Source organism: Giraffa tippelskirchi, chromosome 10 (genome assembly GCF_054371585.1).
Source record: "Giraffa tippelskirchi isolate mGirTip1 chromosome 10, T2T-mGirTip1v1.2.pri, whole genome shotgun sequence".
Lineage (NCBI taxonomy): Eukaryota > Metazoa > Chordata > Mammalia > Artiodactyla > Giraffidae > Giraffa > Giraffa tippelskirchi.
The window spans coordinates 105,979,312-105,997,547 of record NC_137284.1 but is presented as its reverse complement, the minus strand read 5'-3'; the positions used below and the strand labels follow the sequence as shown (position 1 = coordinate 105,997,547).

Below are 18,236 nucleotides of genomic sequence, written 5' to 3'. Positions count from 1 at the left end.
CATCCACTCTGATGAAGGTGCCCAAATGCAGGGGATGCAGCAAAGAAGAAGCAGTGAGCCAGTCCTTCCAAGGCTGAATGGGAGAGATAAGTTCCTTCCTCCTACTGTGAGCCTTTCTCAGTCCTAGCTGCAACTCACCTCTTTCTTATTCTGCTCATTGTCCTCTCCTGAGGCCCAGCCTGAGGCTCACTGTCATGGTTTCTTATCCCCTGGGAATGACCTGCATTTTCATTCATCAGGAAGTTCTGCCTTTGGACATTTCTTAATATGACTTTTAATGGTTGCATTTGAAATATTTTGAATTTACTCAATATTCAGCACAAAGCCATTAAAAGTAAATGGCCGGGAGGATGGGCTCAGTATAAACATGAAGTGATGTATGTCATTAGTGAACGGGTGCTGTGTCTAAGCAGGGCATCCATCAGGTTTCAAAAACATCTGCCAGGGTTTCTCCGGGGCCATAACTGATGTTTCTTCTTGGTATAGTTGCTAATGCTTATTCTTTCTCCTGACTGTTCCCCAATCTCTTCACCTCTCCGTGAATCTTATATTTCAATTTTATTTTCTATTTGTTTCTAGGACAGTATGCTATGAATACCTTGACTTTGCAATCAGCCATATGTCAAGAAAACAATCAAAGGAATTTACTTTCCTGGCTAAGAAACAGCTGGACATGCTTCCCATCTACTGGAACTAGTTTAATGGCACCCATTTTGACTCAATGTTTTGGAATTAAAATTTATAGAGACAATTCAGAAACTTCTTTTGCAAGATTATGAAAACTGATTCTATCCCACCTTGGTTCACTGTTACTTATAGCTATGAATAAAATATTCTGACCTGGAAGAGAATCAGTATGGGGATTTGAAAATAAGGGCCATCCATGCTGAAAATTCCAAGATCAAATCCAACAGTGTATGCTAGTGCTCCTGATAGCATGCTGCTGCTGCTGCTAACTTGCTTCAGTCGTGTCTGACTCTGTGTGAATCATTAAAAGTTAGGGCCATAGAGATGCTGGAGTTTAAATCCCTATTCTTCTGTGACTGGGCAAGTTACTTCGTACCCCACTGCCTTAGTTTCCCTCACTGCCTTAGTTTATCTATATGTAAACTGGGTGTAATCACAGTAGCTACTTCATAAGGTTACTGGGAAGATGAAATGCATTAACATAGGTCAAGTGAGAGCCTGGCACGTGGTAAACTCTCAGTAATGTTAGCTGTTGTAGAACCACTACTGGCAGACATGAGGCATGAAATGGTTCAGGTGACTCTTCAGTTCCACGGGTCTTCTGTTGATTTTAGATTTTCATTCTTCCCGGGCCTACATGGGAAATTAAAACTTACCTGGAATATGTTACAGCTATTCTTGTTCTGAGTATAATGCTGCTTAGCCAACCCTTAAACCAATACCCATACCCATGTGATTCCTTAGGGGGCAGGCCACTGTTCTTCCTTGCTAGGTCTGGAAACAATACCTTGCCTCCGCCGGCAGTTGAGTTTCCTAAAGCAGGTCCCTTCTACGAGGCGGTTCAGGCGTTGTTGTTTGATCAGCTCCAAGATTTCTGGCTGAATCTTCTCCTTTAGTTCCCTGTGAAAGGATAAACACATATTCCACAACACACCTTGAGAACAGCACTTGGCTGAGAGGGCACCATGGCAGAGAGGGCAGGTGTGTGAAAGCTCCATCTTTTCCTGAACACCCCCAGACCTCCCAGGTTGGTGCTTTAGAGAATCATTTATTAAGCATCAGTAAACAGGGTTATCTGTTGTAGTAACTGTATAGATCCTCTGACATTTAAAAGCACCAATCACTTCAGTGATGTTTTTCTAGACCGACGTCTCCAGAGACATTTTGTCTCTTGTTTTATAAAGTCACAGATACAAATTTATGCAAAAATTCACTTAGTTCTTCTGAGACAGTGAATCTCTGGTCATATTCTACTCCTTACAGCAGATAGATAAACTCCTAGACTACATTTGTGATCTGACCAAACAGGAGTATTGGACAACCATGCGGTTACTATTGTACAGCAAACACAGTGTTGGGTGAAGCAAAGGACCACTTACAAACGGCAATAACATATCATCCAAGATTTTAGCCCATAGAGATTGGGATAATGAGGGCATAAATTAAAGATTATTTGCATCTTGTCTCAGGCTAATACAATGTAATTTAGGTTTAGATGTACTACGCTGTAAAGATATAATAATAGAGTACAGTGGGTTGTAAACCTGTTTTTTTTTTCAAGAGCAGAGATTTTTTTATCTTGTGAAATTTTAGGTAGCACTCTCGTATTTGAGTATATTAAAGCTAGAGTTTTTCTAGTTGAGGATGTATAGAGAGACCTAGAGTCTAGTCCTTAGAGCAGTGTTGAAAGCACTGACCTAGACACAAAGACTAGGATTTCCATCTCGGCTCTGCTCATGATTGGCATTTCATGTAGCTCCTCTAAGGCTCTTCTCATCTGTATAATGGAAATAAGAATGTTTCCTTCCAAAGGGGACAGTGTGAGTATAAGTGAGCTGTAAGCGCTGGGCAGGAATGCCAAGTGTTTCTGGATTTGCTTAGATAATATTCTCACCTTTCCTCAGGACAAACATTTCTTGTGCCCATAACACAGTGTAGTCAAGGCTTACGTTTTTCATAAGCTTCAGCCTTAACTCTGGGCTCACTCTGGATCGTAGGCAATCTATCTTCACGTGGTATTCTGTTCCCAGGTATGAAAGGCACTACACATTCAGTCTGTGTGTGCTATGAGCCAGGTAGTGTACTAGGCAAATGTAGCTCATTTAACACCCTTCTCTCCTCCCCATCAAAGAGCCCCCAACTTTTGGGAACAGGTATTCATATCATCAGTCCCATCTCACAAATGGAGAAATAGCTTACAGAAGTGAAGCGTTGAATAGGAGTACACAATCAAGTGTTTCTTGTGCAAACTGCTTCTATTTACTCTTGAGAAAAATAAATAAATAAAAAGTGATATGAAAGGATCTGGCCATCTAACCAGGTATGCTAGTAAGCTGTTGATACATATTTGGACTTTAAATGGCCTCAAATACCAGGGCATTTGATACTGTTCCATCTGACCCTTTTTAAAGCTGAATGTGGATATTCACCCCAATGGTACAGCTTGGTGCATCTGCTCTATGTGCTTCTACTCTTCTGGTGTGGGTCTCACAGGGTCTCATCTCAGGCATTCAGATCTGTAACATTACCTATTATCAGTGTTCAGTTTTTGTAGAATGGACTCAGCATTGCAGTTTTGATGAACCCTGCTCTGAAGGGACAAGAAGGTGGGAGATAGCCAAGGTAGTCACACATGACAATAAATCACTGCTCCTGGCTTCAAGTTGGGGTAATGAGGTGGAGAAATCATGGGTGAGAGAAACTTGGAATTTCATCAATTCTTAGGTTAGAGATGCATTTTTAAAGAATAGTTTTCCTAGGCCAGAGTTAACCATTAAAATGGAGATGAAGATGCAGAGATGAGGACCAAAAGGAGGAATAACTGAAAGAACTTGATGATTTATGATTTTTAGTGTAAGAGCCAGATGCTGTCATCATAGCACCTTCCGTTATGAACCATCTTTGGGGACGGACTGTCAGAATAAATGGATCTGCTGCTACAAAGGTTACCTTTTCTTGTTATGAACCCCAAGGATCCCAAAACATGCTTAGGCAATGAGGGAAATGGAATAGCTTTTTTCTTTTTTGTAAGTGATGTCCTCTTCTTTCCCGCAAATGGGCTCAGTAGCTGCAGAATTCACTCATATTAGGAAAACATATGTAATCCCTAAATGGTGTTTCTGTGAATGAGATATGACCTCTGGGGAAATCCTGGTAATAACCATGGGCTGGAATTGGACTTTGAAATTTTCAGCTTGGGGCCAATAAGGTCAAGGTCATGGGTTCACTAGCTCTGCTTTGATAAATATTCCTCTATTTCTAGCTAAAAGCTTTGTAAATAAACAAAAGGAGGAAGATTAAAGGAGGTAGAATAAATGAGTGTGTGAAGAGCAGTTCAAAGTCGAGCACTGTTTCTGGAAGAGAATTCCAAATCCAAGCCCCATGAGGCCAGTGACATATGCAGAGGACAGACAGCACCACTAGACTGGTGAGCCTCCTTCCTGGACCTGGTGTTCATCTAGAACAGAGGTTGCACTGAACAACGGTATTGGCTATGAAAGCCATGAGCAAAGCTTGTGACCAGTCTTTAACAAGGATGTAGATTTGCAGGACAGGCAGTAGCCATATTTCTGGCTCTATCTGCTTTTCCTTTTTCTTCCTCACCTACTTTTACTGTACACTCTGAGATAAAATGAGGTGTAAACGAATATATTAACAGTGTCAGTTTTACCATTTCCATATTGATAGTGTGACAACTTGTTAAATTCTGGTTATTGATTCATAATAAGAGTGACTATTTCTCAGAGTGTTTGTTAAGTGCAGGACGTATACTAAGGGCTTTTCATGCATTACTTCACTGAGTCCTCTGAACAACCCAACAATGTAGACATTTTATCAACTTTATTTTTAGAAATGAGAAAAACAGGTTTAGAATGGGTGACAGAACTTGACTGAGGAGCCACATTTGCAAGTGATGGCCTGGGAATCTGATCCTGTGTCTGTTAGCTCCTGGGTCTATGTTTTCCACATTTTGCTACTCTGCTTCCATGGTGTTTGTCCGTGCAGCTCCCTTCCCCTCAATATCATGGCAAATGATGTATTTGGGGACTTTTTAAGCTTTTTATATCCATTAACTCAGATCAATTGTGGGGATGAACTTATCCTCCCTGTAAAGTCACAGAAAGTAGAAAGTAACAAATACACCCTTCTGAAATAATTAGTCAAGAGCTAAGAAAGAAAACAGAGCTTCTTCACCTCACTAGATACACAGTCATCCAAAATATTTGTTCACCCAGAGCTTGCATTTTTCTTCTTAGGAAATATAAACATTTTATTAAAATGAGAGGCACGCTTCGAGGGAAATTCGTGGCTCTGAGATTTGCCTCCACGCTGTGTGCAGCAGCCAGGCAAGAGGGAGAGGATGGTCAGCAGTGTTCTGCACCAGAGATCAACCATCCAGTCCAGCCACTGCTCACTCTGCAAAATGAAAAGCTTGAACTGGATGACCTTAAAGTTGCTTTTCAGTTCTAAAATATGAATTCCTAAGCCCCAAGCTTGGGTTAGATGTGTCTCCTGTGTGCTCTTGTGACAGCCCACCTGCCTGCGCTTCCTCTCACCTGGCACTAAGCATAGTCCCTGATAATCTCTGCTAATCTCAGCTTTAAAGCCTGGCACAGGGACAGCCAAATGTCTCTGGTTCTCTGCCTGTCCCAGCACCTCGGGACCTCGCAGGAAGGAGTTACTCAATACATGCTTGTTAAGTGAATGAATGAATGAATACAATCATACATGGTTCTCTGCATTTTCTGTGCTGTGGGTTTATCCCATGAGCCACTGTGGCAGCATTTAGACTTCATCCAACTACAACAATGAGTTCCTGTCTAGCGGATCATTCTAACAGACAGAGCATCACTGGAGAAGTAGCTGGAGGCTGGTAGCCTCCTGCCTACTTCAGGGGCCAGGATAGGGACCAGGCTGGTTCATGGCCTCCCCCATGAAATAGCTCTGATGAGTTTTTATGACTTTACCAGAGCTCTGGTGGACCATGGTGCTTTTTAGTCCCATGCCCAAGTGATGATGCCAGTGTATATACATACAGGCCATTTCTTTTGTATTTTCATAGCTTCTCTCTATGCAATAAGCATAAAGGTACATAATAATAAACATAAAGATAAGAGTTTCTTATAATAAAGGGAAAGAAAGGGAAATGAAACTTCAGAACGTCCTAGCAGAGCCTTGAGAAGTAAAGATATGAAGTCAAAGCAGGAGCAAAATGTTTGTGCTTGACAAGCACTTAACAATCGTATTTGGAACAAAGTCATGGTCAAACATTACTTTAGAATCACTTGGCCTTTTGGACTTAACTGAAGTGGTCCCTTAAGACTCTCTAGGCTTTAAGAATTGTTGTCAAAAGCATAATAAAATCTTCTTGTGTTCACACATCTGCTGAAACAAACATGAAATCCAGCGTTTCAGTACTGTAGGTCCCAGGATGGGGCAAAGGGCCTCTGTCCCTCCTCGCAAGAGAGAAACTGCATCAGGTATCACCTCACGCCAATCAGAATGGCCACCAACGAAAATCTACAATCAATGCTGGAGAGGGTGTAGGGAAAAAGAAACCCTCCTATGCTGTTGGTAGGACTGTAAATTGATAGAGGCACTATGGAGAACAGTATGGAGGTTCCTTAAAAACTAAAAATAGAACTACCATAGAATCCTGCAGCTCCACTCCTAAGTATATGTGTGGAGAAAACTATAATTCAAAAAAACATATGCACCTCTATGTTTATAGCAGCACTATTTACAATAGCCAAGACATGGAAACAACATAAATGTCCATTGACAGAGAAATGAATAAAGAAGATGTGGTACATATATACAATGGAATACTACTAAGCCATAAAAAAGAATAAAATAATGCTACTTGCAGCAGCATGGATGGGCCTAGAGATTATCATGCTAAGTGAAGTAAGTCAAACAGAGGAAGACAAATATCATATAATATCACTTATATGTGGAATCTAAAAGAAAAAAGAATGATATAAATGAACTTATACCCGAAACAGAAATATACCCACAGACACAGACATGGTCATTTTGGTTACCAAAGCAGATAAAGGGGATAAATTAGTAGTTTGGGATTAACATATACACACTGCTATGCATAAAACAGATAACCAGCAAGGACCCACTGTATAGCATAGGGAAATATATTCAATATTTTGTAATAACCTATGAAGGAAAAGAATGTGAAAAAGTATCTATCTATCTACCTATCTATTACTTTGCTGTACACCTGAAACTAACATGACATTGCAAGTCAACTATGTTTCAATAACAAGCTCTTTTAATTAAAAAAAAGAAATAAACTGCATCTCTGAGGAGTCAGCTGTTTATTCAAAGCTCTTTCTACTTGGTATTCAGGGGCTGTTATCTTCTTCTATTAATAGCTGATGACCAAAGCAAAACCCCAGCTCTGCCTCTTATGAGTGCTGCCTGCTGCTTGATGTGGATATGGCTTAGGTTTTACATAGACGTGAGCTGCCAAAGGGGCTTCCCAGATAGTTCAGTTTTAAAGAACCTGCTTGCCAATGCGGGAGATGTAGGAGATGTGGGTTTGATCGATGCGTCAGGAAGATCCCCTGGAGGAGGAAATGGCAACCCACTGCAAATGACAACCTGCTCCAGTATTCTTGCTTGGGAAATTCCGTGGACAGAGGAGCCTAGCAGTGTACAGTTCATGGGGTCCAAACTGTCGCATGCAACTGAGCAACTAAGCATGCCTGAGCCACCAAAGGCCCTGAGGAACCATTTCCCCTCCCCTGCTGCCTAACCTCATCCCCACAAAAGCCCACATTCTGCTCTGCAGCTTTTAATGATGCTTCTTAAGGCTTGAAAACAAACACAGAGTAGATGCTATAGCTTGGCTATGTTTTTTTTTCTGTGCACTTTTTAAAACTTCATCTTAGCCTTGTACTTGGCAAAGCAGCTCTGGTAGGGGAAATAAAGAATTAGCTAAGGGATCTGTGGTCTGGAGTTCAAGTCTGGCTCCTACACTTGCCAACAAGGTCCTTTCCTCTCTAGATTATATTCTGGTCCTCAAGTAGAAATAAGACTTGCCTTCCTCACACAGGTGTGAGGACATGATATAGCATAAGGAACATGAGAAGGTACTTTGCAAATCACCAAGCACCAAACATAACAGATATATTGAAACAAGAAACAAAAAGCAGGGATAAAGAAAAGGAATCAGAGAGAGAGAGCGAGATGTTGAAGAGGTGCTTCATGACACCAATGATGTAAGATGGTTTCATAGGAAAGCTCAGAAGAAGCCACGTTCAGTCTTTCGAGGGAAGAATGAGAGGAAATGTCAAACACTTTCTTTACTTTCCATCCTGTTTCCTATTTTCTTCCCTATGACTTATAAGGTAACAAAACTGACCTAGTTCTAAGAAAAGGACATAGGAAGAGAAACAGGTCAATACTAAGAAAAGATAAAGGAAACAACAGTCTAAAACAGTGTTCATGTTCAAGGTTTAGAACATCATAAAGACGGAGATGAAATTACACAACCACTGCAAGTGCATCTGATGCAAAGTCCTATGAAAAGGAGCCCCCTGATTCTCCACCTTGGGCCTCTGGGTCGATAGCTACAAGAGATGTTCTGCTGATAGCTACATGAGATGTTCTAATGTGAAGCAGAGCCAATGGGCAGGGAGACAGTGGGTCGTTCCCTTTCAAGCTCCCTCTCCCTCCCACTCATGACACTTCAATATTCCTCTTGTTTTAATTATCGCTAAGTCTCATTCTGGCTGGAGCAGAACATCTTGCCACTCATGAGTGCCCACACAGAATATAGCTTTATGGACAAAACAAAAAAGATTGTCCCAAGTATTAGAAAAGTGTCCAGTCTTTTCAGCTGCAAATCCTTAGAGGACTCATCAGTAACTGGGTCACTTCTTGGTTTAGATCCTCCTGCCAGCACTTCCTTCCTCCACCTCCCCGTAGCCCACCCCTTCCCAGCCTTTCTCAAGGAGTTGCTGAGACTTCAGGAACTGAGTAGAGATCTTTCGTTGGCTTTCCATAAAGAGACTGCAACACAGCCCAGCTGAGTGATAGGCTTTCACTCTAGAAATGGTGCGTCAGAGCCGTTGAGAAGGCAGGGGTCAGAGGTAACTTACAAAATCGGGCGAGACTGGAAATCTTCCTGGTTCATCCTCTCAGACTGGCGGATTTTCAGGATTTCTGTGTAGCTCAGGTTCTGCAGTTTGCTCTTGAACTGGTCCAGGGAGCTAGGCTTGGTTGTAAGAGCTCTCATAACCTGTTCCTTCACCACCTGCATTACCTGTGAGATTGAAGGAAGACCATAATTTTCCTGGGGATTGACCTTACCCATTCAGAAAAATCTTCCACAGATTATGGTTCCCTAGCCCCTGGTTCCCTTCATTTGCACTTTTGGCCCTAACTTGGAGCATGCTTTTCCAGAGTCAACTACTATGATATACAGCTTCTATTTCCTCTTATACTACTAGAATTGCAAGGAAAATGTGGATTGACTAACTTTGAATTGGGAAAGGAGAGGGAGACTTAGGGTGGGAGGGTATATACTGAGTCATTTGCTTGATATATTATATAACTGTAGACAATGCAAACTCAATAACAAATGGAGTCTAAGCAACAGCTAGAAGTCTGCATAATCATGGAAAGGAGAGGGAGACTTAGGGTGGGAGGGTATATACTGATTCATTTGCTTGATATATTATATGACTGTAGACAATGCAAACTCAATAACAAATGGAATCTAAGCAACAGCTAGAAGTCTGCATAATCATTATTTTTTCCAGGAGAAGCTCTCTGAGACACAATTAACTGTGGAAGTTTGGTTGGCACTGGTTCAAGAGAATGTGAAATAATACCCACACCCATCCCTCCTGGATTGTTTTCTCCATGTAGTTAAGGTCTGAGTGTTCATACAGATGATATATCCAGAAATGTGTATGTGGTATTGCCTCTCTGAGCCAGGCACTAAAAGAAGAGGTCTATTGAATTAGAACTGATACATCCCATTGGAAGCCTCAAGAAAAAAGAATATGGTAACTGGCTGCTTCGGGACAGGTCCAGACCACAGGGAGGCAATTAACCATTGCCTCTATTAATGTGGATTCATCTTCATCCAAATATCTAGAGCAGGAAAAGACCAGAAAACACACAGAAGCATCCAAGAGACTGTAACCTTACTACTTCTTTTTTTCAAATCCTCCTTACAGATGTTAACAACAATTGTTACCCTTGATAACATACCTACTATGAGCCAGATACCATGAAAGATACTTCATATGTATTCTTTATTTCAATCTACTCAAATTCAGGGTATAGGTATTATCATTATTCCTATATGCAGAAACTGAACCTTTGAAAACTTAAACTAGTCCAAAATTCTATAGATGATTGGTAGGTGGTTGAGCCGAGATTTGAACTTAGGGCTGACTATAAATGCTGTATTTTACTGCCTTCATACCAACATTCTGGGGTCATCTGCAACTTAAAAATAGGCGTAGATCACCAATGCACCTCAATTATGTGCTAGGTTCAGTGTCAGGCACTTTGCTATGCATCAACTCATTTAATCCTACTTTCAATACAGTAGAGTATGTTTTTACTGCTACTTTAAAGATAAGAAAATGGACTCAAAACTGGGAGGAGAATCTGAAAAAGAATAGATATATGAATATGTATAGTTAATCACTTTTCTGTACAGCTGAAACTAACACAACACTGTAAATCAACTATAATATAAAGTACAACAGTTAAAATATATATAAGAAAATGGTTACTGAGAAGGATTGAGAACTTGTCTAAGGTCACACATACCTAGTTGAAATCTAAGATACCTGTACAGTGAACAGAATATACACTGAGTGTTGAACAGCCCTGGGGTACCACCTATCCCATCACTATGAATGTGATCTCAATATGCTCCTATGGCTTCTCAACAGTTATTCATTCAACAATTCAAGCACAGTAGATAGTAATCTCTCACTGATGGGAAAAAAAAAAGTATTAGCTGCTCAGTCGTGTCTGACTCTTTGCGACCCTATGGACTGTAGCCTGCCAGACTCCTCTTATCTATGGGATTCTTCAGGTAAGAATGCTGGAGTGGGGTGCCATGCCCTCCTCCAGGGCTTCTTCCTGACCCAGGGATCAAACCCAGGTCTCCTGTGCTGTAGGCAGATTCTTTACCATCTGAGCCACCAGGGAATCACTGACTAGTTCCACCAAAATGTCAATCTTTCATGAAATGTTATTGAACAGAAGTAACAGTTTTATAGCATGGAAAAGCCTGTGGAAACCAGAACTTTCAAACCTGAGTGATGGCAAAAAAATCTCACCACCTCAAGTAATATTAGGCAGCTGAAATGTCCTCTACACACTGGACAGCCCGTTGCACTGGCTGAGCTCTGTTTAACGGCATTGCCCCTCTCTGATGGCACAGGGTGCTTTCTCTAAGTGGATGTCTCTCCCAAAGCTGTTCTATTACATAAGAATATGTCCAGTGATCTTGTGGGGTCCAGAGGCATTGAGAGGCAGAACAAGAAAATGAATCCTTCTTGGTAGCAAAACCAAATGTGCCCTCAGAAAAACCAGCCCTTGTGTAACCAGGAGTCCCATGTCAACCACATTTTCCTTTAGTCAACTGAACATGGTTGAACCAAGGGTAAGATGAGTCATAGGTGGTGGGGAGACAAACAGGTCTGTCTATTTTCAAGTGCTATCAACCCTTATTTTTCCTTATATGCTTCTAACCTTTAAGAATCCATGCCCACAGTAAGACTACCCACAACTAGATAATCTATTTGCATTTTCATAGGGACTACCAGGCAAGAAGTATTTTATCACAAGAAATAAATCTAATTGAAGGAATCTTGAGAAATTTCAGAAGAAAATGTGAAGGATGACAGATCTATATCATTCACTATGGATCTGCTTTATCCAGTAGGCAACACTGTTCTCAGAGGACTGCGTGCCATGCTTGCCCTGTAAAGAAGAGGTTGCTGGTGACAACAATGATGTAAAGGCATGAAGGCAACTGTCCTCCAGGCAACTGACTCATGGGACTTTCTGGGGCCCTGGACGGATTGCTCTCTGCAGTGTAATTCCACTGTTTATTAGGGTTACCGTAAATCAGACTATATTTTTTAAAATATTTTTATTTATATATTTGGCTGTGCTGGGTCTTAGTTGTGGCACGCTGGATTTTTATCTGTGGCATGTGGAATCTAATTCTCTGACCAGGGATTGAGCCTAGCCCCCCATGCATTAGGAGTGCACTTTTAGCCAATGGACCACCAGGGATGTCCCAATCAGACTCTATTGATAGAAACTTTAAACAAAAACTTGCTCGAGAAGCATCATTTGTGAAGTCAACATAATGAACACTGCTGAGTGCTCATGGCAAATATACAGAAACAGTGGCTGACTTTATTTTTTTGGGCTCCAAAATCACTGCTGATGGTGATTGCAGCCATGAAATTAAAAGATGCTTACTCCTTGGAAGGAAAGTTATGACCAACCTAGACAGCATATTAAAAAGCAGAGACATTACTTTGCCAACAAAGGTGTGTCTAGTCAAGGCTATAGTTTTTCCAGTAGTCATGTATGGATGTGAGAGTTGGACTATAAAGAAAGCTGAGCACCGAAGAATTGATGCTTTTGAACTGTAGTGTTGGAGAAGACTCTTGAGAGTCCCTTGAACTGCAAGGAGATCCAACCAGTCCATTCTAAAGGAGATCAGTCCTGGGTGTTCATTGGAAGGACTGATGTTGAAGCTGAAACTCCAATACTTTGGCCACCTGATGTGAAGAGCTGACTCATTTGAAAAGACCCTGCTGCTGGGAAAGATTGAGGGCAGGAGAAGGGGACGACAGAGGATGAGATGGCTGGATGGCATCATCGACTCAATGGACATGAGTTTGAATAAACTCCAGTAGTTGGTGATGGACAGGGAGGCTGCTGGGAAAGATTGAGGGCAGGAGAAGGGGACGACAGAGGATGAGATGGCTGGATGTCATCATCGACTCAATGGACATGAGTTTGAATAAACTCCAGTAGTTGGTGATGGACAGGGAGGCCTGGTGTGCTGCAGTTCATGGGGTTGCAGAGTCAGACATGACTGAGCGACTGAACTGAAGTGAACTGAAGTATGGTCTTTGCCTTGTGTGAACTAAGTGTCTAATAAGAGAACCAGGATGAGCAAAGATTATGACAGCTGAAATGTGGATGTGACAGAATAGATGGATGGATAAGTAATGCTGGCAGATGGGAAGGTATTTCAAAGAAGAGGATGTCACATGAATTTAGAATGAAGTATGCATATTCAGTGATGTTGAAATAGGTAAATAATATGGAAACTACCACATTTTAACTGCTTGAAACCTGGGCTGTGTCTGAATTGGAACCAGTTACATAAACATTGCTTCATGCCCCCAGTGTAATGGCAGAGAGGAATATTTCCAGTTGACCTTCCACCTGATCTGCTTCTTTTTTTACTCAGGCAAAATGCTAAATTTGGGATGCTTCACAAATTTTGAAATTGTGACCATCTCATATCTTGCAGTATAAATGGTGGCTAAATATGGTCAAGGCTGAATTATAACACTTTGTAGTTTCATGTGAGGGGCACTGCAGGAGCTGCCCCTTTCCTCATTTAGAGAAACTCAGAGTGGAGCCAAGGTTGTAATTGTCATCTCCTAATGTTATTTGACCTTCTAGCGGGAGGTAGGACATGTAAGAGAGACAAAGATATAGCAGCCAGAACACCAAAAATGAAGAAGAGGTTTTAAAATAGAATTAGGTTAATGCTGCGGGAGTCTTAACAGCTCTCTCCACTTTCCTCATTTTATAGATGAGAAAACACAGGTTCAGAGGGGCAGGTGATTCTCTTATTTCCTGAGTTTCTTAAGGAGCTGTCAGAAATGACAGTCACTAGACTACGTGTGACTAGACACAATGATAATGCTAGTAAGACGGCATGTGGCATGAATTGACCAATTAGCATCCTTCCCAGACTTTTCTGACTCAACTTGAGGCAGAATTAAAGTGTGCTCTATTCGCCTCAAATTGAGAACTGTGAGAATGTCCCTTAACATACAGCAAAGTGGAAGATAATGAGCCCGATGACAGTATAATCAGACACAAGAAAGTTAGAAGCATGTGCACGTGTGTGTAAGGGGGTGGAGAGAGAGAGAAAGAAAGAGAGACAAAGAATGTGTTAATAATGGTGATGCCATGTGCATGTACTAAGTCGCTTCAGTTGTGTCCAACCCTTTGTGACCCTTTGGACTGTAGCCTGCCAGGCTCCTCTGTCCATGGGATTATCCAGGCAAGAATACTGGAGTGGGTTGCCATGTCCTCCTCCAGGGGATCCTCCTGACTCAGGGATTGAACCTGCATCTCCTGCTTTACAGGCAGATTATTCACCACTGAGCCACTGGGGAAGCCCAGTGATGAAGCCATAATCAACCACAAAGTCAGTTCAACCCTGGTTTGATATTTGCTGGTTTGATTACATAAGCCTTTTTTCTGGAAATGGCTTGAATGGGATTCTTGTCACTTTCAACCAAAGATCTCAATGAACATAAGCAATGAAGTATGCAGGAGTTCCAATTTAAGAGGCTGACGTTGCCCAGATTGGAGAGAAAAATTGGAGAAGAACCCTAGATAGGAACAATAAAGCTATTTTGAAAACAAATAAGTTAAAATCATCTTCATTTATATGCTCATGGTTGTACCTTTGCATGGAAATGATGATAATCCCTTATGCAAGTATGGGAAACTCTTCAGCTTCTACTTATACTCTGCACTTAAAATCCACTGTTAGAATTCCATTTCTTCTGCTTAAGACTTTGATCCCTGCTAGATGTAAGCATCCATAAGTGGAACAATCCTTTAAATCCTCAACAATCATTTACACTTTAGTTTGAAGAAAATATAGCCCTTTTCTTTTAAGAGTAGGTTGTTAAGGGTAAAGAGGTTTGGATGGCACTGGCCCCAGGAAAAGGGATGCAAGTGGTAGGTATACAGGATAAAACAGCAGCCAAATACAGGTTTTGCCTACCTCACAGTTTTGCTTTGTACTGGCCATCGTTCTATGGCCAAGGACAATGACCAGAGCGATAGATGTCATTGTTTTTTAAAGAAGGGGCAAAATAGTCAGAGGGGTCAAATAGCCTTCTATTCCTTTGCAACATACCTTCTACAAGAACTAGAATTAATGATGTGAGGTCTCTGTTAATGCTCTGTGTATGCAATTTAGATCGGGACACTCACAACCACCATCTTTAACCCCATCCTCTTTGGAAAATATCAGACCTTTAATCATTTTCTGAAAAACCCACAGATGGTGTTGCAGAGGCATCAGCAAATCGATGAACTTAAAACTTCTTAATTACAACATGTGCTTTGCCACAGACATCAAAGAAAACATACTCTTAGAATTTGCATTTGGTATTGACCGATTATTTAATCAAGGTCTGAACTGTGCCTGTGGTCTGAACTGTGTGTTTCTGGAGTTTTCCAAGCACACACTGACTGTAATAATGTCATATGTTACAAAAGAAGTGGGGGTCTCACAAGACACTTGTACTTTAAATGGAGAAAACCTTTTAGCTCCTTGGCAGAGTGGGTTAAAGGTATAAGTGCCGGGGATCCCTGAATAGAATCAAGCATGCTGGCAGTCTAACGGTGCTCTGGTTTCATTGTTGTTAACTGCAATGAGCTTCTGATCCATGGAGCCTCTGTGCACTCCTGGTCTCATCAGCTCTTTGACCCTGACATACCAGTCACATCTTTATCCAGCATCCTTCATCCATTCACTCAACAACTTTCTGAGCATCTACAATGTAAAAGGCCCTAAGAGTGAATGTGCTTGTGCAGAATGAGCTCCTGGCCTGGGAAAGTGAAAGATTTGCAACTCCATCTGCATCTTCTAAGACAAGAAGTGATGTCATTGTGGAGCATGGGCAAGATATTCATCCCTCAAATACTTCCTGAGCCCCTCTCAAGTGCCAGAGGGCTGAGGGTGCAGCATGGGGACTTCAGTTCAGATAAGCCGCTCAGTCGTGTCTGACTCTTTGCGATCCCATGAACCACAGTGTGCCAGGCCTCCCTGTCCATCACCATCTCCCAGAGTCCACCCAAACCCATGTCCATCGAGTCAGTGATGCCATCCAACCATCTCATTCTCTGTCGTCCCCTTCTCCTCCTGCCCTCAATCTTTCCCAGCATCAGGGTCTTTTCAAATGAGTCAGCTCTTCTTATCAGGTGGCCAAAGTATTGGAATTTCAGCTTCAACATCAGTCCTTCCAATGAACATTCAGGACTGATCTCCTTTAGGATGGACTGGTTGGATCTCCTTGAAGTCCAACGGACTCTCAAGAGTCTTCTCCAACACCACAGTTCAAAAGCATCAATTCTTCGGCGCTCAGCTTTCTTTATAGTCCAACTCTCACATCCATACATGACTACTGGAAAAACCATAGCCTTGAATAGACAGACCTTTGTTGGCAAAGTAATGTCTCTGCTTTTTTAACATGCTGTCTAGTCTGGTCATAACTTTCCTTCCAAGGAGTAAGCGTCTTTTAATTTCATGGCTGCAATCACCATCTGCAGTGATTTTTGAGACAAGAAAAATAAAGTCAGCCACTGTATCCACTGTTTCCCCATCTATTTGCCATGAAGTGATGGGACCAGATGCCATGATCTTAGTTTTCTGAATGTTGAGCTTTAAGCCAACTTTTTCACTCTCCTCTTTCACTTTCATCTGGAGGTTCTTTAGTTCTTCTTCACTTTCTGCCATAAGGGTGGTGTCATCTGCATATCTGAGGTTATTGATATTTCTCCCGGCAATCTTGACTAAGGAGAGGCCAGACATGGACACAAGGAGGAGCAGGGAAGGAGCTGGTCTCAGTGGAAGAAACGGGATGAGGCAAACTCAGAGAGAGGAGAGAACAGCTCTGGGTAGAGAAGAGAGGCTGGTGGTTTCATTTAATTGGAGAAATGAGGTGGAGCTGAGAGGTAAGGTTGGGAAGATGGTAGGTGGCTTTACTGACTCAGATGAAAAATTTGGATTGTTTTTTCTATTACTAATGATAAATCATCACAGGATTTGGGTGGTGTAATGGAATTCAGTAATGTATACTGGGACACATACAAAGGTATCTTTCTTCCCGGGCCAGTTGGGGAAAGGAGGGATGTCAGCAAAGTCCACATGGCTGAGACAAGGCTGTTGCTGGGACCTGAAGGATGAATGGGAGTTACGATGTAATGGAAGAGGAAAATGTCCCTCTAGGCAGAGGGACTGGCAAGAGCAAAGGCAGGAGGTAGGCAATGCATGACTCAGGTATGAGAGAAAATATGCTTTTGGAGTTCACATTAGTAGTTTTCAGCCAATGGATGGGTATTGGTTGCAGGGCAGCTACAAAGCCTTTAGAGTTCAACACACACAATTTTGAAGCCAGGCTGTCAACTTCCTCAAGACACTCAATCCTTCCCAGACTCATTTCCATCATCTGTAAACTGGGAGAATGAATCATTTGAGATTCATCAGAGCACTAGTAGTAAAGAATCCACCTGCCAGTGCAGGAGATGCAAGAGATGCATGTTCGATCCCTCAGTTGGGAAGATTCCCTGGAGTAGGAAATGGAAACCCACTCCAGTATTCTTGCCTGAAGAATCCCATGGACAGAGGAGCCTGGTAGGCTACAGTTCATTGGTCTGCCAAGAGTCAGACACAACTCAGCAACTGAGCGTGCACACGCACAGACACATACACACTATTTATTGTTAATGCTGCTGCTGCTGCTAAGTCGTGTCAGCCGTGTCCGATTCTGTGTGACCCCATAGACAGCAGCCCACCAGGCTCCTCTGTCCCTGGGATTCTCCAGGCAAGCATACTTGAGTGGGTTGCCATTTCCTTCTCCAATGCATGCATGCATGCATGCATGCATGCAGGCTAAGTCGCTTCAGTTGTGTCTAACTACGTGCAACTCCATGGACAGCAGTCCACCAGGTTCCCCTGTCCACAGGATTCTCCAGGCAAGAATACTGTAGTGGGTTGCCATTATTGTTAATGAAGTAAAGCCTAAAACTCTGCATGGTATATTGTAGATAGTGAGCAAACACTAGTTCCCCTTCTCAAGCCTTAGTTTGCTCACTGTGAAGTGGAAATAATAGTACAGAGTCCACAGGGTTGTTGTAAAATCTAAATAAGATATTATGTGCAAAGCATCTGACAGAGTGAATGGAACATACTAGATTTATGACAAATGTGAGCCCCCTTACCTTCTGAGAATGAAATTATGTCAGAGGTTTCTCCTATAAAAATATTCCCAGACCACATCTGTATTATCTGGCAACTTGCTAGAAATTCAGCTTCTTAGGTCTACCCCAGGCCCAAGGAATCAGAAACTTTAGGGCTGGGCCTAGGAATCAGCGTTTTAATAGCTGCTCTAGAAAAGGCACTTGCAGCCCACTCCAGTATTCTTGCCTGGAAAATCTCATGGACGGAGGAGCCTGGTAGGCTGCAGTCCATGGGGTCGCAAAGAGTCGGACAC

The 18,236-nt window shown here is 42.0% G+C and overlaps 1 protein-coding gene across 7 annotated transcripts in view; it reads right to left on the bottom strand.

The window, feature by feature from the left end:
• Positions 1–18,236, bottom strand: part of ELMO1 (engulfment and cell motility 1) — a 583,742-nt gene that overhangs the window by 31,428 nt on the left and 534,078 nt on the right. For all 7 annotated transcript variants that reach the window (XM_081534200.1, XM_081534196.1, XM_081534197.1 and 4 more), the window contains 2 exons: positions 8,808–8,971; positions 1,475–1,587 (listed from right to left, as the gene is read on the bottom strand). In XM_081534200.1, the coding sequence (XP_081390326.1) occupies positions 1,475–1,587; positions 8,808–8,971 (277 nt within the window). The remainder of the gene's footprint in view (positions 1–1,474; positions 1,588–8,807; positions 8,972–18,236) is intronic.